This window comes from Drosophila arizonae, chromosome 5 (assembly GCF_054131065.1).
Source record: "Drosophila arizonae isolate 15081-1271.41 chromosome 5, UAZ_ARI_1.0, whole genome shotgun sequence".
NCBI classification, from domain to species: Eukaryota; Metazoa; Arthropoda; class Insecta; order Diptera; family Drosophilidae; genus Drosophila; species Drosophila arizonae.
In genome coordinates this window covers 4,378,549-4,400,896 of record NC_142925.1, presented here as the reverse complement: position 1 = coordinate 4,400,896, position 22,348 = coordinate 4,378,549, and the positions used below count along the sequence as shown (strand labels likewise).

The following is a 22,348-nucleotide window of genomic DNA, read 5'->3' as shown; positions in this document are numbered from 1 at the left end:
CTACTGCTGCACACGCGCATAGATACCTTCAAGTATTTCTCAAGGATTTCTAGGACAACAACAACGAAGACTAACAGGTGAGTGAGTGAGTTTACTGTTAATTGAGCGCCAAAGTTGTACTAGGTTTGTCTGTCTGTGTGTGTGAGTGTTTCTATGACTGTGTGAGTATATCTGTATATTTCATTGCTTGCGTCTTGCAATCAATAATACAACAAAAGGCACCCCTTTCCCCATCACTCCCGCTGACTCCATCTCCCTCTTTCCCATGATGTGTAATAATAATAACTACAACAGAACCAAGTGCCATATACGATAAAGTTGTACCACATACATACATATGTGTAAACGCTGATTGTTGTGGTTGTTATTGTTGTTGGTGTTGTCAACTGCCGCGTCGTTTCCGCATTTCCCTTTATATGCACTATGAGCACATCCGCTCGCCACATTTGTCCTTCAGTCAGCGGTAGTTGGACGTAGGCGCAGCCCGCCTTCCTTGCCTTGTTGGTCATATCATTGCATATCGCGTGACCTTTAGCCATTTCAAATATGCATACATACTATACAGATATATATATGTCCATAGTATGTCTGTATGTATATATACCTTAGAGTCTAGGGTGCTTACTTAATTAAATTGGTCGAATGGTCGAGCGAGTCTGAGCCCCATTTTGGGCTGGCAGCTCCATTTATGGCCAACAGCACGTATGCAGCAAAAGCCGTTAGAATAAGCTAATGGAAAAGCGAAAGAAAAAATTGAATTTCAGTCACAATTCGCTGTAGCTGTAAACGTCTAGAGCTCCAAAACATTATCTTTGTGACAGCCCTTTATCATTAAAGATAGGCGTGTCCAATATTTGGTATATCAGTGGAAATTACTCATGTTTATATTTATATATAAAATTATACATCTTTATCAATCTTTAACGCTTGCATTTGGATAGTAAAATAAAAAAATTAAAAAATTAAAAAAAGAGCTGCCCCAAAATGTCTGTGGCAGGCTTCAGACAGAGCCTCTTGCTCTGGAGTGTTGACTACTGGAATCTGGAAGGTAATTTATGGAGAGTTAACATTGCGTCTTTGGTTTGATTTTCATTTTGTTATTAAGTTTCACTTTTCTGCTCCACACATTTACAATTCAAATAAGATAATGCCTATCAAACTCTATTGCAGCTGTTATGGCGGACAATGTGTTCAAGTCGCACGATATTGGGTTACGCGCTCAAAAGAAAATACTCTCACGCATGGCAACAAAAAATATAGCGAAGACCTTTATTGACGGCACAACGGCTTCATTGTTGGATAATCTCTATAAGCTTTGCAAGCTGCATACAGGCAATAAAGCGCGCGCCGAGAAGCTTGTTAAAAACATAATCAAAATAGTTATTAAAATTGGTGTTCTGCATCGAAATAATCAATTTAATCAGGAGGAGCTGCAAAATGCCGAGAACTTTAAGCGAAAATTTCAAGTAAAGTGGAAATGTATATTAAGTTTAATGTGTATACTAATTTATATAGTTCCTTTCTAGAACACACAACTGTCTATTATATCGTTCTATGAGGTGGACTTCACCTTCGATTTGGCATACTTACAAAAGTCGATAAAGGAGTCGCAAGTGGCGCTTAAGTCCATAGTTCAGTTACATTTAACAGACAAATCCATTGGCCGCATTGATGAGGTATTTGATTTCTTCGCCGACGCGGCTCTATTGGAACTGGCATTCAAAACGGATTCACCATATCGTGAGGTAATGGGCAAAATTGTAGCAGATATTAACACAGCCATGGAAACGGGTGATATTTGAGTTGGATGTGCAGAAGTCGGGCTGCATTTGCTTTAGAAAGAAGGGGCTATTATCAGACCAAAAAGAAAAGGAAACAACAACCAGATACTAATAGTTAATTTAAAAGAGCCTTCTAAGTCCACCAAATAGCAAGTAAAACACACAAGAAAAAAAAGACAAACACGCATCGAAAAGCAAACAACTTTTTTAAATTGAATTGGTGTGATATTCACAATTTAAACAATTAACATTATTTAAGTAGCTATCGAAAACTAGAAGAAAAAACGTCCAGATTGATTTATTTTAAGGCAATGTTAAAACAATTTGTTTAGATTTAAGTAGAAATGCATTTTGCCAAAGGAATTCACAAGCAAACAAACAAAAGAAAAAACTCAGAAATGTAAGCGCAAGCAAAATGCTTTTTATCGTCAATGTATTTGTCGTTGATTGTATTTGTAATTTGTAATACGTATATCTAAGTCGTATGTGAAAGTCTGTCTAAATATTGCATATGTCTAGTTAAATATTTGATACTTTTGTGTTTATTCGTCTGTTTTGATATACTCCAAAACTCGCCTTTTGAAATGCAATTATATACTCGCTATCTGAGAATTTATCAGAGACATATATGAACATATATCCATGTACTTAAAATCGTTCCGAAATGACATATAGTTTTGCTGATCTCCACAACAACAAAAATTTAATTTTCCAAACCACACGCATATTAAATTGTTAAAAAAAATTGGTCTATATGCCACTGTTTGATAATACATTTTTTTACGTATATATTTATATCTTATTATGTATTCCGACCTCAGAGTCAAAGGCCCGAGGTTCAAAACCTTAAGCATTATTTATGATATTCCCAATTGTTTGAAATAGATATTTAGTATAAATACCCAGAACATATCATAAAATGGCTGGCAACAAAATATCAATATATATATACAGAGTTATATATATATATATATGTTAGGTAAATGGGACAATAAACTGTTCGCTTAACAAGGAAGAAGGAAAAATATTGTCGCATATATTTTGGATATTCAAATTGATGGGATTAAATTTATAGTTATTTAGGTTTTTAAAACATCGTGTATTTATTCGTTTAGAAAACAAATCTTTTGTTGACTCCCAATAAAAAGCAACGATTATAATTATAAAACAACTCAACTAAAGATTTTAATTACATAAATATTTTACTCAGCTCGCTTTTGTTCCAGGATCTCGTCACCTGCTTTGCCCTCCTCCAGCTTTTGTTGCTTGAAGAGCTCGATGAGCTTCTCGGTAGCCGTTTGTGGTATGTCGAGGGGTTGTGATGCTTCCTTGCTGGGCAGAGTTTGATTGTTTGCGTCGGGTAAGCGTAGTAGAAAAGGTGTCCAGGGTCCTTGTATGGAGGGCACGTCTGTATGCCACATTTTACGTAGACGCATCGAACTGGAGCTACCATTTTGTGTCTTTAGCAGATCTATCCATTTGCTGATCTCGTCCTGTGTGCTGTTGCGACAGCTCAACCATTCGCGATCACCATTTACTAAGTGTTTAAAATACATATACCGTAATAAATTTAATCTCCCATTGGGCAACCGCGACTACTTACAGTATTCACCCACCAACACAGGCGTGCGGTGACGGCGCGGCTTCACATAGACCACAATGCCGGGATTTTCCTTCGCAAAGTCTACCAAATGGTTTTCAATGAAATCCCTTATCAAGAAATTCACAGTTAGCTATAGTATATACAAATCTATATGTTTATTTACGCTTACCGCATGCCACGGCTGGAGCCGTTGTTCTTGCAGAACTTCAGCGTGATGCGCTGCAGCTGGCAAACGTATCGGCCGAGCCCATTTTGTAGGGGTGCCCGTGGAAAACCGGATTTGAGAAACAGATGGCTATTTGACATTTTAAATCGATTCCCAATTGTAATGTAGCTGCAGTTGGTGTTGAAATATACAGTTTCTCAATTTTCGTAACCAAAAACTACGTAACCTCACGCCGCACACAATATGTCAGCTGTTTCTGTTGCTGCTGTTAGACAGGGTTGCCTAACATAACGAAGAGATTGAAGTGGGCACTGTGCTACAAAAAGCCATAGTATTTTAATGACGCAAAATTATTTAATAATATATTGGAGGTAAATGATTACTTATAAAAGTAAATAATTTTATTATTTTCTTTAAAAATTATTGTAAACTAGCAACTGGAAATTAATAGTAGACAAAACTTGCACTAAGCTGGCTTAATTCTTGTACTGTTGTTGTGTTTTATTGCTCAATATATCGAAAAGACTAATGATTATTTATTTATTTTTTTTTTTTTTATTTTTACTTATAACGATTTATTGTCAAATGCATTAGTTGTTGCGAAACACACTATACCCAAGGGTAGTCTACAACAGAAAACCGGTTGTTGTCTGTGGGACACTGTGCGTCTAGCAGTTAACAGCCCTGTATTATTTGCGTCTGATAACGGCGAAAAGCGGCACGAAAGAGAGACGGCGTCAATTCAAATGCAGCAGCGTCGCGTCGTTTTTCTTCGCACTGTGGGGGAAAAGAAAAAATAGAAAACGTGCAACGTGTTAGTGTGGCCTCGTTTTCAACAGTTTGTGGTGCCTTATCAGCGAATTATTTAGCACAACAAAACGATAATGGCCACAGTGAGTAACAATTACAATAAATTCATTGAATTGCATTCATGTAAACAAAGCGCATCGCCAGACTATTGCAGGTTCAAAGTACCCAAAATTGACGACTGCTGACGACGACGATGATGATGATGAGGAGGAGGAGGAGGAAGATGAATCTGGTTCGACCAGCTCGTTTAGCTTACAGGAATGCATTAACGAGTTCCGTGCACGTCGAATCAGACGCGTCTCCACGCAAAGCCGAGATCGCGAAATGTCAGCACCTGGTGGCGAAGACCAAAAAGGTGGTCCAGTTGCAGCCGCTAACACAACCGATGCACATCTAATCAACCAGAATTTGTGTAACAAGGCGCAAGAGCGGAAGGGTAAACCATGCAAGAATGGCTTCTGCTATTGCTTCACCAGCGACAGTGGCGATTGTGCTTCGACGACGGCGCCGCCACGTGACTGGCACGTGCGGCAGCAAAAACGCAGTAGGCGCTCCGAAAGCAATAAGGTGTGAACCGTAATGAACGCTGTCAAAATTACATAGATTTGATTTTATATACATATACATACAATATACTAATTCATGCGGTTCTTCATACAGCTGGGCGTCGCACAGCCGCCGCTGAATAATCTAAATGCTCAGCAGCAGCGGCAGCAGCCGAAACGGAGTCTACCGAAGCAGCCAGCTGTAATTGCTGCAGGACACACATCCATTACTACTAACCCCTTGACGGCGGTCAGCAGCTTGCATGCTGTGGGCGACAATGCGCCACTCATACACATTATACAGGAGCTGCGTGATAACTGTGTCATATCCGAGGTGCGAGTCAATCGCGAGAAACTATCGGGCATCAATCAATCGACAAAAACAACGACCACGACAACGTCAAGCTCATCAGCTACATCCTCCAAGCTAAAGGCAACTGCGCCCAAAATGCGTCAATGCGAGGCCGTAACCTATCAACCCACAGCGCCGGCGCTGTCCAACATAAGCGAACACGAGACACCGCTAGAGGAAAGCGAAAAGGGTCTACTAACAGAGCAAACTAGCCTAGCGGGAGGCAGTTTGCATTCCACTCGACGCAGTTCACGTCGCAGCTCCAGTGGAGGACGACTGCTGCAGAAGCGTCTCTCCCATGGCCAGGTGAACTTCAAGACTCACGACATAGAGCAGCCGCCGCCTAAGCCACCGCGCCGCAGCACACAGAGTCTCGATGATAAATTCTCGTTATCATCTTTGACCTCGACAACGCCTTCGGTGCGGGATGCTGAACGCGTCCTAGATGAATTTCTGCGCAAGCATGGCGTGCAGCTGCCGACTGCCGAAAAAGAGAACTTGCCCAAGTCAAAGAGCAAGCGCAAATCCTATCCATTAGGTAAGTAGGAGTTACAATATTAATGGAAAGGTGTTAGGCTATATTAACTCTACAATATCTACTATAACTAATACGGTAGTTAGTCTCAATAATTTTCATTGATACCAAATTAATATACAACTAAAATTGTAGAAATAAAATGTATGAAAAAGAAATTTCGACGATCTGGATTTCTATATTTCGCTACATATATGCTTCACATTTGCAGCTGAAATTGAGAAACCGATGCGTGTCCATCCATTGCCCAGCTGTCCCTCGTTGAGCGACATTGAGCGCGTGGTGGAGTCCAAGCGTGGCGCACATTATGCCAAGAATATACACATGGCCAGCAAGAAGAGCGCTGTGGCCGATAAGCCCATAAAGGACTTTACTCTCGGCTGGACGGAGCCCAAAATCAATGATATGCTAAACTATGATATAGCTAAGCGGACGCAGTTCAAGACCAATGCACCAGAGCCAGCGCCACAGGTGGCCAATATAGGTTGGCAAGTGCCGGTGGTGCCCAAGGTCTCATTGGACACAGTAGATGGCGTGAGTGATAATCTGGCCGTCAACATGGAGCAGAAGCAGACGCCTATTAAATATCCACGTCTGCCCAAGCAGAGCAGCCAGAAATTCATTTGGAGCGAACAGTTACGAAGTCTGACGCCTTGGAGTGGCAACAAGCAGCGCACAGGCTTACGCAAGAAATCCAAAAACTTTTTAAATAATTCCAAAAAGAAAATCTTGCGATTTGTCTCGCCCAAGAAGAGCAACCAAGAGCAGTTGGAGCGAGAGCATAGCGAACGTCGCCGACCCACTCCCCGCCTCTGTACAGTGGGCGTGCAGACCAGCTCTATATCGCAATTGGATTTGCAGTCCCAGTCACCGCCTGGCAGCTATCATTCCCCAGTACAATCAACGCCAACGGCCACCACAAGCTCCATTCGACAGCCTCAATACAAAGATAGCAGTGAGCAGCCCTATTTCGATTTCGAACGCAAGGTGAAGCCGCCAAAGCAGCCGCGTGCACAGCGTCCACGCAAGTTGAACTTTCAAGGCAACACTAGTTCGGCACCAGCTGCTACCTATCGCTCATTTCAGAAGGATCTAGATCAAGATGTGACCATCACTAAAATGGGCTACTTGCTGGGCAACATACGAGCCAAATTAGAGGCTAGTGATGAGCGCGCCATGCGCACATTTGGGGTGAGTTGAATTTTAATTTTCAAAAATATATAAAATATATGTATGTATATTAATATTAATCATAATCATGATTTCATCAAATCTGTCTGATGAAAAATTTAACAGTGTACTCTAGAAACTTAACATTCTACACGAATGTCCTTTTTCAACATAAATTAATTTAGAATGCTTTTATCAATTTACTTATTTACAACAAATTTAGGTGGCATTTATTATTGAGTTAGGGAGACATTTAAATGCTAGGCCAGAGCAAAGACTGCTCCGAGCGCATAATGATCCGAGCCGAGATAGTGATTGGGTATCATACCCACATGGGCGCAGCAATTGATTGTTGGCAGTTGGTAAACGCTTAGTATCTCTAGTTTCCGCCGGCTCTGCTGGCATACAGAGCGCAGAATATAGTCGACAGTGATCCATTCGTCTTGCAGCGTGGACGCCGTGCAGTCACCGTAATTTAATGCCTCAAAGTTAATCGAAGCCGGATCCTCATCTTGGCTTAATAGCAGCTGCATTGGCGCCGTATGTAATTCCGAATTAAAATCTCCAGTTAAAATTACAGGCGTTGCATTTTGAGTCGCGTCTGTAGCAAAGCAGCGCAGTTCTGTGAGCAACTTGCTCACCTGGGCACAGCGCACATCAGCCCGTCGTGGATTATAGAGCAGATGCGTAGTGGCCACAATCACTTCATTGTTATCCTTAGTAGATTCCTCGGTGCTGGTCGGTTGCTTTAATCGAAATTTGGCTAATATAGCCACATTCTCACGATTGAGCAGTGGAACATCTGGATCGTAGAGCTCTACAGCCTGCTCCTTTAGCAGCTGCAGCTTGCAGGAATCGTATATTATGGCACAGCCATCGGTGCGGCTGCCTGTCTTCTTTTTGTACACATATTCCAAGCGCTTGCCACTGCTGGCCTTCAAACGCTGCACCAGCATGGGTAAATGATCGAATTGCATCTCCTGCAAGCAGAGTATGTCTGGATCCAATTTGTGAATCTCGCGATGGATATTCCGCAAACGATGTCGCCACGTTAGCCACTCCTGCTTGATATTCACATAGAGAAAGAAGTGCTCCATTAGCAGGTCCTGAGCGAGTATGTTGTACGATAGCAGCTTTATTTTCGATAGAGAGTTAGCCTCATAGTTTGATGTTAGCTTCCATTCCCGATTGAAATCGTAGCGTTGCTCCATTTTCTGGCTTGGCTGGCGCCTACTATACAAGCTGTTGCGTATGAATTGTATTCTCATGCTTAGTGGTCGGAGTCGGGATTTATACATTGGATATAATTACACGGGTGTTACAGATGTAAAACAATTGTATTCCCAATTCCGACCAGAAAATATAAACAACGCCAGCCAATGCCCGTCTTACACACTAATGTTGTTTTGACATTCGCAATGCAGTGTACAGTTAATTGCCATTCACACATCGATAACAATGATTGTTATCGAACATTGTAATAGCGCGCGATGGGAAAAAAATTAATTTAAATTTGATAGTCGGAATCAAAAGTAATTTAAGCAATTTGTTACTGTATCTATTTAACTGTAATTTTGTAGAACATAATTTGAAAATATTTTTAACATATTGCAGGCGAGCTCACGTCTGACGCCTGAGGAACAATTACACAATGTGGAGCTGCCAACGGATAGTTTCGATTGCGTTGATGCTCCCAGCAGACGTTTGCAACGCTCAACAACATCTATGCAACGGCAGCATCGTACTCTTGAGCGGGAGCCAATTTACTCAGAAATTGAAGAGGATTGTATGCTGGTTAGCGGCAGTCCACAATTTGATGTGCGCACTGAAGCGCACCTTAAACTGGCACCCACACCAACACCAACACCAGCATCGACACCTACGCCGACAACAACGCCTACAGTCACGCCCACTCCCACTACAACTGTAACCGTGCCCGGAACAATTAGTGAGCCAACACCCTTGTCCTCACCCGTGCCACCCGTAGATATCAACGCACTCTATGCCCAAGTGCAAAAGGCCAACAAGACCCCATCGAAGGCAACACCCGCAAAGGCTGCGCCTCCACCCAGAGCACTGGGACAGTTTCTGCAGGAGTCCTTACAGAATGGCAGCTTCTTTCAGTTTATGCCGCTGCCTGATGAGCCCACCAGCGACAGTTCATACATCATATCCAACTCGAATAGTATCTCGAATCAGGCGACCTTGCCAATGCATCAATCGCTAAATAACATAAACGAACAACACTCGCCGCCCAAGAAGAATCGTAATTTAAGCAAATCGGAGCTATCGCTGCAGCGCAGCGAGATATTCCTCGAGAATCTCTGTCGCAGCGAGATTGTGCTGGATCCGGATGATAATGTGCGACTGGAAAAGGTGCAAAATGTAAGTATTCAATTAATTGTATATTACATTTTTTAATATAAATAAACGAAAACTATATCTCGATAGACTTGCCTGAGAGCGAATCCAGCTGCAGATGATGTCTCGTATGATATGCCTGTGGAACTGTATGAAGACTATATGCTCGATGATCGCAACGCCAGTGGCAGCTCCTTTGCCACCAAATATGGATCTGTGCAGCTAGAGCCGCCGCCTCCATCCTCCGATAATCAAAGCACGCCAAAGAAACAACCACAGCAGCAGCAGCAGCGCTTTACGACTAAGGTAGAGATTTTTGTTGATACTCATTAGCCAACGCACACTATCGCTGTATTCATACATTTATCAAGAAATCCCTGTACAGTTATATCACACATTATAAATTAGTTATAAACAAAACGACAAAAACACTTTCTGCTTGCTTCTTTGCTTTGCCAACACACACTTTAACTAAGTTTAGTATATGCTAACCATTGCCTTGCGCCCAATTTATTTTAGCCCAGCATTGATATCAATGATGGTCCGTCGGTGTCAGGGCAGACTGTAAGCCACAGCTGCCCAACAACGCCACAGCAGCAAGAGCAGCTGCCGCCGTTGAAGCCGTCGCATAGGAGCCTAACTGAGCTGCCAGCCAATGAGAGTCAGCTATTATCCATGAGCACCATGGCGCGTTATCGTATGTTGAAGGATGCAGTGCGTCGCTCGTATCGCAAGGGCAAAGACTTCTTGCTGGCCGAGAAGCAGCGACTCGCTCAGAATCTGAGCCTGTCCCGCGATCAGTCCAATCAAACGGAAACTGAGTTGGACAGCAGCAGCTACTATGCCAGCTTCAATCTGGACTCGCTGCTCAATGAATCGCTAACGACGAAGGAGCAGTTGGCTCAAGCTGTCAGCATTTGTCGCCAAATGCCCGAACTGGAAATTTCGCCAGAAATGGTGGAGGCGGAGCGTCTGCTGCTCTTCAGTTCATTGAGACAAAAGACTGAGCCATCGATCCTCGCCAGAGAGGCAACTTTAGCTATGCGTCAGCAGTCGCAGTGCCTGCTCCTGGATGGCTTGTATTTGCCTGTCAAATCGGATGCTAACCAAGATATGTTCTTCAACTACTATTACATCTGCACCATCGAATGTGAGGGTCGCATACGCTCCACCCAGTCCATTGAGTGCCAGAATGGAGCTGCCGTCTTTCGTGATTGTGGATTGGAGTTCTATAGCGCTGGTGAAGCGGAGGCGCTGGAGCTGCACTGCCAAATTTTCATGCTGCGTCTGCGTAAAGTGTCGACGCTGTCGCTGGAGCCGCCCAACAAGCTGGTAGATCAATTCCTTGTTTCTCCTCCCAATCCTTACTCATGTGTAATTCTTTTTAGAAACGAGGCAGTGGCAGCCTTGGCTCTAGCAGTTCCTCCAGCAGCTGCTCGCAGATTGTCTCACGGTTCCGCCTGCATGCCTCCTTTACGTTGAAAGCCACGGATCTGGTGCCCTACGAGCTGGTCTCCAGTGAAACGCAACCAAGTGATAAATTGTGGCTGCGCACCTCTCGCACCTGGCAACTGCCTCTGACACCACATACCAAGTCCTCGAACCTGATGCCACAAATCCAGTTGAGTGGGCGCGTGGAGCTGCGTTTGCCCAAATCGCAATATGCAGGCTATCTGAATGTGCAGGACACGGATCCAAGGAACAAGCACAATTGGAATCGTCGCTGGTGCACGCTGGACGGACTGCATCTGGCCGTTTGGCAGTACGAACACAATCTCAGCGAGCAGCCGCCGCTGCTGTCGCTGCAGCTGAGCGAGTGCAGGCAATCGCAATTGGATGTCGCGCCACGAGAGCTGTGCGCACGTGCTCGCAGCTTTTGGCTGCAGTGTCCCAATGGCGAGGCGTTCTTTGCAGCGGATACCCAAGCGGAGCTGGTCGAGTGGCTGCGCAGGCTAAATGAAACGTTGGCCTTTACCAAGCGCTGGTTAAGTGCCTCTTAGCAATTAGTTTATATAATTTATGTATGATTATTATAATTATTATGTGCTTAAGTGGTGCCTCTTAGCAATTAGTTGTTATAAGTCAGCTATTATTATATTTTTATATATTTATCATAAGCTTTTATAATTGTAGTTTTGTAATTGTTGAAGTTTCTATATATTCATTATATATACTTATTTGTATATATATATATATATATATATATATATATATATGTATATTTATTGCAGACTTTGTCTAGTCTAAGCTACAGTCATCTGCAAACAAATCGTAGTCAGCGAGAACTTGCCAAGTAAACATTCCTTGACTGAAACGTGTTGGATTCCATTCAAATATCATCATATTCATCAACATTCTTGTGCATTAGCTATTATATAGTATTAACATTTAAGTAAATATAAACATATCCATATATGTGCACAACAACAACAGTTTATTACATACATAATTTACATGGAGTACAATAATATTATATAAAGAGAGAGACAGATATATATATATTATATGTTATATTTGTGCGGATTACAATATGGTACATAGTGTTAGATAATTTTTATATAATATATAGTTCAGATAACTCTCACGGCTGACGCATTAGATATATTGTTAGTTATAGGTATATATATATAGTATATATGCTTTGTAAATCCATTTGCTCGATTACGGCGCAAAACATAAGTGTTGAGGTTATCTTTGTTGTGGTAATTTGTTTTGTCCAGCAATTTACATACTTAAATTGTATAATTAATAAATTACTACTATTGGTTTTTGCTATCAATTCAACTTGTCTTTTTTATCAAAAAATTTGTCTATTGTTTTGGTTTTGTTTTTGGTATTCTGTTTCACTGTTGCTCTATAGGTTCTAGGGTCTTGGTTCTATATATTTATTCACTATTTTTTATTTACTTCTTTTGGATATGCCGATACGCCTCTCAGATATATGTTGTTGCTGCTAGTGGAGAGCTCTTCCGGGCTTTTGGCAATCGAACAATACCTCAAGCCAAAACATATTTCCACACGCGATTCGTCTGGTGATTGGTGCCCGTCTCCGTCACATAGAGAGCCGATCCATTCACACTGACGGCTATCGAGTGGGGATTCTTGAACTCGCCCCAGTGTCCAATAATAGTCTCGGAGCGTGGATCTATGGTGAAGCCACGCACAGGCAGCATTGAAGTGGGTCCATTCACTGCAAAGACTATGTCGCCATAGCCACTGACACCAAAGACGCGTCCCAGATCCGGTTCCTGGATGGTGGCAGCCGGTTGACCCTCGCCATGCGATGACTTCAGGCCAGCTCTAAAATTATTTTAAAGAGCATATTAATATTTAACTTAATTTAAGTTAATGTGATATTTAAACATTCCCTTCATTTCTCTTTTGTTATATTTCTAAATCTTTGATATTTTTTTCTTCTCTATTCTCCTCATCTTATTACTATCTTAGTCTTGGGCCGTCTCTTTTCAGAGTTCAGTTTCAGTTTAACTTCAAACTGCTCTCTTGTCTCTTCTCGCTTTTTACTTTACTCTTGTTGGCGTATCTTCTCTTTCATCTTTGTATACTCACTCCATTTATATTTTCTCTTATCAATTATGTATTCTCTTACTTGGGGCACACAACACGCATATTCTCACGATCCGCAATGCATAGTAAATCCAAGTGCTCCAATAGGGTAATGGCATGTGGCACTTGTAAGGAGAGGAATTCTGCAATTATTAGCAATATTATATATACATTTATACTTGAAATATATTACGTATACGCACCCGGTGGCTGTGGAATGCTGCGCAGCAATTTGCCAGCTGCATTGAACTTGAGTATGCGACTGTTACAGTAGCCATCAGCTATAAAGAACTGCAATAAATAGATGGAATTAGTATAGGTTTGCATTAAATATAAATAGTACTCACCTCGCCTGTGGTGGCGACAGCTATTGAAGTGGGTTTGCACAGATGCTTGACCGAGGAGCCGGGTCGGAAGCGTTTGCCTATGACCAGTTGTGGTTTGCTCTCAAAGGGTCGGAACTGTAATTGATGCAATATGTTGTATATACACTAAAAGCAAAAGTTGAGCCCACCTTGAAGGCCTGATGCATAGCCACATCAGTAATCCAGTAGTTTCCATGTCCATCTATAGTCATGCCATGTGGCATATAGAACATTTCCGAGCCCCAGCCGGTTTTAATAGCGCCCGTCTTTGGATCTAGCACATAAATGGTTTTCTCCTTAATGGGTCCATACTCAATCAGATAGTAGATGTTGCTCTCATTGAAGGTGCTGCAAGAGAAAATAGAGTATGAATATGTGCGAAACAAACACTTGTTAGCGGACAGCTGTTGACCTACTTAACATCCCAGTAGCGGTCAGCGCGATGGAAAATCACTGGGTTGCCCTCTGGATCAACAGAAACAGCTGTGACTTGGCCAAAACTATGCTGATCTGTGGGCCAATTCTCGACCAGCACTGGAACGGGCACATTAGCTGCTGGTATGGGCACATTGTCATAGCTACGTTGATTCTGCAGCGCCACTTCATCGCCCGCCAAAGGAAGCGGCTTGCTCTACAAAAAGGGTAAGAGAGGGAGGGCGAGATAGATAGCGAGAGGGTAAGAATGAGAGAAGAAATCCCACAATAGCAGAGCTGCAACTTACCTCCATGCGTCGCTTGATGAGCTCCCTGACCTCATCGAAGAAACGTTCGTTGAGGTTTAACGCAGCCTCTGGCAGGTGGTTGCCCCCAATCGCAGATATTTCGGCTAAAGCCAGCGCCAGCAGCGCTCCGAAAAAATAACTTCGCATTCTGCGCGATTTCGAATTATATTTACTATCTTTGCACAATTCTTGTAATAAAACTGCAAACCGCACTGATGCTCGTTTATTTGCACACAATTTTCTAAGGCTTTGATTGCCCTAACATCTGTTGGAGTTGTCTATATGTTGAGCTGGCAATAACTAAAATCACTCGGGGCCAACCAATACGCACAGCACCTACACTTTTCGCTTTCATTGCAAACGCATGCGCCTCTCCTGTACTGTGGTTCGCATAGGCTAAAAACAGGTGAAATTTATATGATGGCCAGTTACGTTAAGAGTTTGTGCCACGGTGGCACGGGCACAGCTTGAAGAGCGCTGATTGAAAAAAGTTATATTGATTTTCCAATTGGCCAAGCATTTGAGCGCCAAAAGTTAGGCAACAAAAATAAGGCCGCCTAATGCAAATGGTCGATAGTTTTATTTATGCACACAAATCGATAACACAATATCCAATAATGAACTAACTCACACAGTTAGGCGTGCAAGTGTGTGTATGTGTTCTAAGTGCATGCGAGTGCTTTGCATTTATCGATCTAATACTGCGCAATTCACTTTAAGGAATTTGCTATATATATTCAAATGTCGATAAATACATGAGCACCAAAACGTTATATAATTTGTTGCTAATATTTGTAGTAAAGGAGCATGTGATAGCTTGGTTGTCATTTTAGAATATTCGTTGTAGTCCACTTGGTAAATGGTCGCATACTATCAGCAGTCAGTGTAGCTGCCATTGGTGCTGGTCTATGTTATTGTTATTGGTGTTCTTGTTCTTGTTGTTGTTGTTGGTAATTTAACTGTTATGATATGTTTGACGTCACGCACTCAACGCTCGACGGTGCCCAACGCCAGTTGCGTCCAAATATAACCGGTATCTGTCATAGAGCAATACGCATTATAATAGCGTCCTGGCGAGCTGAAAATAAAGATTGTACGATTACAAGTAATTCACACTGATAAGATAATTCTACAACACATACCGGCAATAGGAATACTGGGGACACTTGCACCGAAACAGATTTTGGAACTCCTCCTTGCACACCTCGTTCCACCAGCAGGTGCGCTATAAATGCATTGGTAAATCCAAGTGGACCTTTAATTTGTTGCAAATGATACCTCAGTCATGTAACCATGTACGCTCTGATCCGAGTAGCGTTTGTTTGAGTTGCGTCCGTCCTCGCTGGCGTGCAGTGGAGTCATCGCCACGAGCAGCATCAGCATGACCAGCAGCCAACCTCCATATCCTCCAGGTCCTCCATTTCCACCATGTCTGGGCAGGCTAAACGTCACGGGCAGCGCCTGCAAAGTGAGCGAAATAGTAAAATAAAATGCACACATAACTTGCAACCTTTTATTGTGTCGCACCTCTTGCATTGCGTTGCGTTTCGTAATTGATGTTTTTGTTATGCTCTTTTCGCCTCCTGTTCGCGTATCACATGACGCAGGAGCAGACACACAGACATGCGGACACGCATACACAGATAACACACAATCGCACACACACATGCATAGGACAGCGAGTTGCCCGCTGTTTTGGCTTTGGCCTACTTTTGGGCGTCGCTCGGCTTCAAGTCGGTTTCCCTATATTTCACGCACACGCACAAATAGACACACACACACATATAAAAGGGGATTCGTGGACCAATATGTGGGCTGCTGGTGGTGGTGCATATAAAAACAGGGTGTTTCTACTAAGAAAGAAAAACAAAATTGATATGTTAAGGAGAAAGGGAGAGAAGAGAAAGAAAGGGAGCAAAGAATTAGAATTAGGGAAAGAGACAGAAAAAACTAGAGAAAAAGGAAACCAAAAGCGAGCGAAAAAGAGTACAACCGTAGAAGAGACGGAGGGGATAGAAAGTGACACAAACAAGAAATAAGATTTCGAGAAAATGGATAAACCTAGAGAGATAGACAATAAGGCATAAGACATAGGGAAGAAAATCATAAGGATGATAAGTCGGAGAGAGAAAGAGATAAGAGTTGGACAGACATAATGAAATAATAACAATAGAAAGCGAGCAACAATGGGTGAGAAGCATATTTAGTGTGACTATAAATATTTATGAATAAGATGATCAATGAAAATACTCATTATTAATTTAATGTTTACGCCTTAAATAAGAAATCAAAGACATCTTGGATACGTCACAGCGTTCGTCTAACAGACGCATAGTGACTCAGCAGCAGATGCCAAAAATAATCTAAAAACTCATTTATTTGCCAAATATTTTAATGGGTGGCATCAAATGATTTTCAACAGGTTGAATTGGGAAAATATTTCCTGTCGTGCGGCTGTAAGGCCATATATAAGTAGTTCAACGTAGGTGTTTATTTCTATGGGATCAACTTCTGGCAACTTCTAAGAATTTAAACTTTCCATAAAAAATGAAAATGCAAAACATTGCAAAACATTTGGGCAAATCATCTAGTAAATTTCATTCTATATATACATATGTTATTAAAAGATTATACAAATAATTGCATGCATCGCGGTTTGGCTTGTTTGAACAGAATTTTTCCAATGGTCTGTGGAACATTTAAGATACATATAGAATTTTCCATGCAGAGGCGTCAGTGCACACGTCTTTCCGTAAAAAAAAAAGAACAAAAACAAAACAAACAACCAAAACCCTAACAAAAACATCAAAGATGCTCATCAAACATATCCTATAAGAAAAATTTTAGATAAATTCGTACAAACATGAAAACAGAAAAAAAAAAAAAAAAAATAATAATAATAATGTTAAATGATTATTAAGGGGTCAAATATATACTTAGATTATATTCTTTTAAACAGCAATAATTTACAAGTATTTTGCAATCAGAAATATATCATAATTATTATTTTGTAATTATTTTATTCAGTTTTCTTAAGTCATTTACAGGGTATACTTTGTAGTTTGTATTTGTATAAGCAATATATTTGGCCAAACACAAGATATATGTGGCACATAGTCATAAATATATATACATCTATATATATAGATATAAATTCATGTGGATGACGCTAGGCTAAATTTAGAAGGCAAATACATTTTCATATTTTTAGCGCATAGAGAAGCGAATGTAAACAGTTGAATGCGATGCTATAAAACTGAGCAGACTTTTCGAAATGTTCCACAAAAACGTTGCAACCGCGAATCGGAAAACACGAAAAATTCTACATTCTGTGATTAATTGGAATAATTAGCAAAGGTACGAAAGGTAGCCAAATTATACAAAAAACAAAGAAAGTTTAATATAAAAAGAAAATATATATGAAAATTCAAACGTTTCGGATTATAGATAACTGCCATTAGCTTGTTATCTCCTTTCCCTTCTTCAAATAGATGTCCGTTGTTCCTCTAATGTTCCGTGATTGGTGGGATGAGCTTGACTTTCCAATGCGCACATCGCGCCTGTTGGATCAACACTTTGGCCAGGGTCTGAAACGGGATGATCTTTTGTCGTCCGTTTGGAACTCGCGCCCCACTGTGCTACGCTCGGGCTATCTGCGTCCGTGGCAGCGCTCTGTGAATAGTTTGCAGCGACAGGAATCGGGCTCCACTCTGAACATCGACAACGAGAAGTTCGAAGTGATTCTCGACGTGCAGCAGTTCTCCCCGAATGAGATTACAGTGAAAGTATCCGATAAATTCGTCATAGTCGAGGGCAAGCACGAGGAGAAGCAGGACGAGCATGGCTTCGTAGCCAGACAGTTCTCCAGACGTTATCAGCTGCCAGGTGGGTTGACTAGAATTTCCTCTTTTATTGTTTATATTATATCCACTTTCTGTTACCTATTGCAGCTGATGTCAATCCAGACACAGTCACCTCATCCCTGTCCTCGGATGGCCTGCTGACCATTACGGCGCCCATGAAGAAATTGCCCCCGCCCACCACGGAGCGCCTAGTGCAAATCACACAGACTGGACCCTCCTCCAAGGAGGATAACGCCAAGAAGGTCGAAACCTCAACGCAATAAGCAATCGTTATTATTATTTATTAAAAGAAGCCTTTTTATACCAATATGAGAATTAGAATAAGTTTATACGAATTTACTATTGGAAGTCTTCAATGTATTTAGAATGAAAAAACGACAAGTCCTGTGCTATTTGTAAAGCTGCTAAAGAATAGTAAAAATAAAATTATAATTAATATATTTGATTTGCTTAGGATTGTGGTATATTGATATCTTAAAGATATTGTAGATTATTTACTGAAACGGTTGAAAGACAGAAAGATAGCGCATTTCCCTTTTATTTAAATTATGCAGTGGGAATTATCTAGTATTAAAATGATCGACTTATGGCGATAGTTAATTTAGTTCAGCTTATGAAAAAAAAACCTAATAATCAAAAAATTCAATTGTAATATATATAATTTCGCCTCATTATCTTCATAAATTCCTCGTACCAACCTCGTTTATAATACATTTCGTACATTCCAATTAAAGCAGAACTATTGCTAATTGCATCAGCCTCATCAAGTGCTATCTATAGCGACATGAATGCATTTTAGGTATTACACCACTTCAGGTATTACACGAAATTTTCCTTCACACAAAATATTTTAATTTATTTCGAAATGTGATCCATAAAAAACTATCAAACAGAACTAAAAACTATAAAATTGAGCATTTATATATGTACGTGTGTTTATGTATTTCATTTCTTTGTTGCTTCGGGCGTCTTGGTGTCGGTCTTTGTCTTCAGGTTCTTGAGTTGTTCCTTTTGCTGAAATAGACAAGAAATTTAGAATAAGTGAAGTTATAAACAAGAAAGGCAAATAGTTTTTTTATATATTATTTCTTTCGATTTCAACTTCTTTCCTTATGCAAAAACAATTCAAGTCACTCTCGTCTATATAGACTATATATAGATTTTATTTGTAAGTACCGACCTGCTTATAGAAGAACTCCTCCTCGCGCGCAGCTTCCATTTTGCCAAACGATCCACCAGCTTCGCGTATGGAGCCGCCTGCGCCCCCACCTTTGCCTGCACCACTGCCCAGCTCGCCCACATGCGACATTCTCAAGTATCTAATAAACAAATAGATATAATTATAAGTATATATGTATATTCGCAAACAGGTAGATAGAGAGTGAATGAGATGGAAATCGAGAGCGAGAGAGAGAGAGAGAGAGAGAGAGAGAGAGAGAGCTTATGCAATCTCGTTGCTCTTATGGAACTTACTGAATTTGTTTTGGATACAGATGTTGACTGATGCGGCGCAGTGTAAACATATTGATTTATATACCGGCAGCTAATATAGTATATTACTCAAGTATATATATATATATGTTTTTATGTATATATATATATGTTTTAAGTAGTAATATACGATGAGTGATCGTTGCTCTTTATTTCATGGTATTATGAAAATCTCAGCTGCTTGTGCATTGTCCATTCGGATTGGTATTATTTGTGCGGGCTCTGCCAACTTGTTGTAAGACTTCCGAATTTAAACGAGGGAAAAATTTGAATTGTGAATTGAAAATACTGCTCTGCTGCCTAGCTCAGAGCATTCCAATACAATTTGCATACGAAACGAGAAACAACAAGAAATTGCGTCCAAATCAGTTGAAAATGACGAGAATGTTTTTTGGATATTATTTTGTTTTTCTAATTTTCCTTGGTATTTTTGAACATTCATTTGGATTTGCCAATTACTTTGCCTATGATTCATCGTCATCGATGGGATCGTCCTTTCCACGATTATGCAAAACTTTTAAACATTCGGTGCTCTAGAGAAGGAGATGGCGAGATGAGGGAGAGAGAGAGGAAATTGAGAGATACATTCCTTTGATGTTCATCATATTCCATAGTTACCTCATTCAAGAAGAATGCCTCTTCATGTATATCCTTGTATTTGTTTATACAAGTTGTATTGTAGAGAGCAGCATGATCTAATGTACGTTGATATTCCTCGTATTTGCGCATATAGTCTGCGGTCTTCGAGGACTCAATATGTTTGCGTATATTGGACATTAATCCATGATTGATCGAGCTAAAGTATTCTTCTTCCTTGATGCCACCTTGCAACTTACCGAGACCGCCGCCCAGCAGAAATACATTTGTAGGTAAACTGCTCTTCGACTCTGAGTAACGTCTATGGGGAGGGATTACCGTTTACCGTTACCATTATCCGGATATGCGGATTGGGACTTACGCGTAATTTGGAATTGAGGCTTGTGTGCGTAGAAACAAACCAGCGGGAAACATTTTTGCGTCTTTATATATTAATATTTATGTATGTTTTATATATATAAATGTACGTGTATATATATATTATAAACATATATACATATATTATATTTCAATGTTTGATACGATTATAAAAACTTTCTGGGTTGCTAACAAATGCTAAAGGCATCTAAATTTACTGTCAGAGAAAGTAGATCAAAATAAAAAATTTTGTAAAATGAAAGTAGCAATAAAAAAAAACAACATCACAGAACTCCGCGAAAACTACATCCCGATATCGGTAAGTTCTTTCTACAATTGAATCGATTATAATAGCTGTTGATTACGTCGATTATTAAGAATTAAAAGTACGTAATAAACGCGCATACATACATATACATATACATACATATATCTACCCATCTACGTATATGTACATGTATGTATGCGTATGCCTATGTATATGTGTATGTATATGCATATATATTGCATACATATATACATGTATCGTATCCTATACATATGTACGAAAATTCTTAAATGCGTCCATTCACCAAAGACATCCAACCAGTGGTGATCAACGGAAGACGTCAGTCAAAACTGGAGCCGCCCAAATCAAAGTCAGCGGCTGCGCTCGCGAAACGCAAGAACCGCAATGCACGCAGAAAGAGTCACTATCAGCATCATCATAATAGCAACAACAGCAGCGGCAATAACAGCAGCGGCAATATCAGCAGCGGCAACAACAGCAGCAGCTGCAGCAGCAACCAAAACAACAACGATGATAATGATGATCATGACAACAGCGTTGGGCATCATGACGATGATCTGGCCAAGGAGCCGTGTCAGTTTGTGCCCGTGCGTCGCAAGCCGCTCGGTGAATATATGAATTTGGAGGGGTCAACTCTAACAGCGGCGGCAGCAGCAGCAGCCGCAACAACAGGCGCAACAACAATAACAACCGTAACCACGACAGCACCACCAGTAGCAGCATCTCCAGCAGCAACGTCATCATCATCATTGCCATCGACGACAATGCAGGGCATGCGAATGAGCTATGCGGCAGCCGTACAAACTGGATTGGGTGTGAAAGTAATGATATCGCCGCGTCTCAAAAAATTTAATAATAAGCCTGGCAGCAAGGGTCAAAAGGCCAACAACCACAACAACAATCATCATAATAATAATAGTAAGATAACCGCTGACACAAAGTTTCGAATATTTGATGAGCAACCACATAAGCCGCACATTGTCCGAGTTGATCCAAAAGTGTTTCGTGCTGATGTTGAGGCTATGAAAGCAACTGCACGATTGAAGACAACCAAAACGAAGAAGCCATCGGCAGCAGCAGCAGCAGCAGCAGCAGCGGGAGCAACAACAACAACTCCAAGAATCCTCACTTCGAAAACTAGCGAGCTGCCAACCAAGCCGAAATCTGAATCAGAAGATGCTGAGATTAAAGAGCTTGAATTGCAATTCAAAAAACTGGCATGCAATGCGGATGACACCGCTGCCAATGCGGAAAACGTAATGCAGACAGCAAGGAATTTGAATTCAATTCAAGGCAGTTCATCCACAGCATCGAATGACAGCGAGGGCACACCAATCAATCAGCACCACAACACCATCAACAATAACAACAACAATGTGAAATCACCGACATTTGTGGATTCGATCAGCTATTTAAGCTTTCATCACGAGCGATTGCAGCGGATAGTCAAAAATCAAAGCATTTGCGTCATTTGCTTACAATCGCCAGAACCAATGAAGGTACCACAATTTGAGGACAAGCATTTTAAATATCTCGAGGAAGCTTCACTTTTGGCACAAAATCGCACCATGCTACGCTTATGGCTGAACTCTGATCAACTGATATGCTAGTAAACATTTTTCAGACAGATAAATTTTTAAAGTTATATTAGTTATATTGTGTGTTCTAAGTTATGCCTGTTGACTACAAACTAAATTGAAACGCAACGGCCAAACAATAAACTTGGCCTGCCTATGCAATGGCCGATAATATAGTATTTTTCGTTTTATTTGCAAAC

General features: G+C 40.9%; 10 protein-coding genes across 12 annotated transcripts; 4 read left to right on the top strand and 6 right to left on the bottom strand.

The window, feature by feature from the left end:
• The first annotated feature begins 42 nt into the window (after positions 1–42).
• Positions 43–1,984, top strand: sigmar (Tumor necrosis factor alpha-induced protein 8-like protein sigmar). The gene is made up of 4 exons (XM_089469874.1): positions 43–77; positions 942–1,048; positions 1,171–1,466; positions 1,527–1,984. Exons 2-4 carry the CDS (start codon positions 985–987, stop codon positions 1,800–1,802), a joined length of 636 nt encoding a protein of 211 aa, XP_089326000.1. The 5' UTR covers positions 43–77; positions 942–984; the 3' UTR covers positions 1,803–1,984.
• A 951-nt stretch (positions 1,985–2,935) lies between these two features.
• Positions 2,936–3,690, bottom strand: mRpL43 (mitochondrial ribosomal protein L43). Its single transcript, XM_018013234.2, has 3 exons — positions 3,554–3,690; positions 3,385–3,491; positions 2,936–3,318 (listed from the first exon to the last, which is right to left on the bottom strand). Exons 1-3 carry the CDS (start codon positions 3,688–3,690, stop codon positions 2,984–2,986), a joined length of 579 nt encoding a protein of 192 aa, XP_017868723.1. The 3' UTR covers positions 2,936–2,983.
• Positions 3,691–3,783: 93 nt separating this feature from the next.
• On the top strand, positions 3,784–11,440 carry LOC108617355 (uncharacterized). The gene is made up of 9 exons (XM_018013138.2): positions 3,784–3,921; positions 4,145–4,443; positions 4,505–4,927; positions 5,021–5,795; positions 6,004–6,983; positions 8,577–9,347; positions 9,414–9,629; positions 9,843–10,655; positions 10,712–11,440. Exons 2-9 carry the CDS (start codon positions 4,435–4,437, stop codon positions 11,321–11,323), a joined length of 4,599 nt encoding a protein of 1,532 aa, XP_017868627.1. The 5' UTR covers positions 3,784–3,921; positions 4,145–4,434; the 3' UTR covers positions 11,324–11,440.
• On the bottom strand, positions 7,162–8,421 carry angel (protein). The gene is made up of 2 exons (XM_089469872.1): positions 8,274–8,421; positions 7,162–8,204 (listed from the first exon to the last, which is right to left on the bottom strand). The coding sequence occupies exon 2, from the start codon at positions 8,171–8,173 to the stop codon at positions 7,223–7,225; it is 951 nt and encodes a 316-aa protein (XP_089325998.1). The 5' UTR covers positions 8,174–8,204; positions 8,274–8,421; the 3' UTR covers positions 7,162–7,222.
• A 580-nt stretch (positions 11,441–12,020) lies between the features above and the next one.
• Positions 12,021–14,388, bottom strand: Pal2 (Peptidyl-alpha-hydroxyglycine-alpha-amidating lyase 2). The gene is made up of 7 exons (XM_018011852.2): positions 13,975–14,388; positions 13,669–13,883; positions 13,402–13,600; positions 13,235–13,348; positions 13,091–13,178; positions 12,931–13,030; positions 12,021–12,623 (listed from the first exon to the last, which is right to left on the bottom strand). Exons 1-7 carry the CDS (start codon positions 14,119–14,121, stop codon positions 12,320–12,322), a joined length of 1,167 nt encoding a protein of 388 aa, XP_017867341.1. The 5' UTR covers positions 14,122–14,388; the 3' UTR covers positions 12,021–12,319.
• Positions 14,389–14,532: 144 nt separating this feature from the next.
• Positions 14,533–15,674, bottom strand: St3 (Sulfotransferase 3). The gene is made up of 4 exons (XM_018011856.2): positions 15,502–15,674; positions 15,253–15,435; positions 15,117–15,199; positions 14,533–15,052 (listed from the first exon to the last, which is right to left on the bottom strand). The coding sequence occupies exons 1-4, from the start codon at positions 15,640–15,642 to the stop codon at positions 14,962–14,964; spliced, it is 498 nt and encodes a 165-aa protein (XP_017867345.2). The 5' UTR covers positions 15,643–15,674; the 3' UTR covers positions 14,533–14,961.
• A 1,497-nt stretch (positions 15,675–17,171) lies between these two features.
• Positions 17,172–18,277, top strand: l(2)efl (lethal (2) essential for life). 3 transcript variants are annotated; one of them, XM_018011855.2, is made up of 3 exons: positions 17,172–17,331; positions 17,466–17,859; positions 17,925–18,277. In XM_018011855.2, the coding sequence occupies exons 2-3, from the start codon at positions 17,466–17,468 to the stop codon at positions 18,098–18,100; spliced, it is 570 nt and encodes a 189-aa protein (XP_017867344.1). In that variant the 5' UTR covers positions 17,172–17,331; the 3' UTR covers positions 18,101–18,277. The 3 variants fall into 3 exon arrangements, with proteins under 3 accessions (XP_017867344.1, XP_089326001.1, XP_089326002.1); XM_089469875.1 differs by having other exon boundaries at positions 17,188–17,331; positions 17,422–17,859; XM_089469876.1 differs by having other exon boundaries at positions 17,224–17,340.
• Positions 18,278–18,666: 389 nt separating this feature from the next.
• LOC108616569 (ATPase inhibitor mai-2, mitochondrial) lies at positions 18,667–19,731 on the bottom strand. Its single transcript, XM_018011858.2, has 3 exons — positions 19,311–19,731; positions 19,018–19,156; positions 18,667–18,851 (listed from the first exon to the last, which is right to left on the bottom strand). The coding sequence occupies exons 1-3, from the start codon at positions 19,358–19,360 to the stop codon at positions 18,783–18,785; spliced, it is 258 nt and encodes an 85-aa protein (XP_017867347.1). The 5' UTR covers positions 19,361–19,731; the 3' UTR covers positions 18,667–18,782.
• LOC108616568 (uncharacterized) lies at positions 19,534–20,602 on the bottom strand. The gene is made up of 3 exons (XM_018011857.2): positions 20,287–20,602; positions 19,947–20,226; positions 19,534–19,861 (listed from the first exon to the last, which is right to left on the bottom strand). The coding sequence occupies exons 1-3, from the start codon at positions 20,337–20,339 to the stop codon at positions 19,793–19,795; spliced, it is 402 nt and encodes a 133-aa protein (XP_017867346.1). The 5' UTR covers positions 20,340–20,602; the 3' UTR covers positions 19,534–19,792.
• A 72-nt stretch (positions 20,603–20,674) lies between these two features.
• Positions 20,675–22,324, top strand: LOC108614841 (uncharacterized). The gene has a single exon (XM_018009062.2). The coding sequence runs from the start codon at positions 20,841–20,843 to the stop codon at positions 22,179–22,181; it is 1,341 nt and encodes a 446-aa protein (XP_017864551.1). The 5' UTR covers positions 20,675–20,840; the 3' UTR covers positions 22,182–22,324.
• Positions 22,325–22,348: the final 24 nt, after the last annotated feature.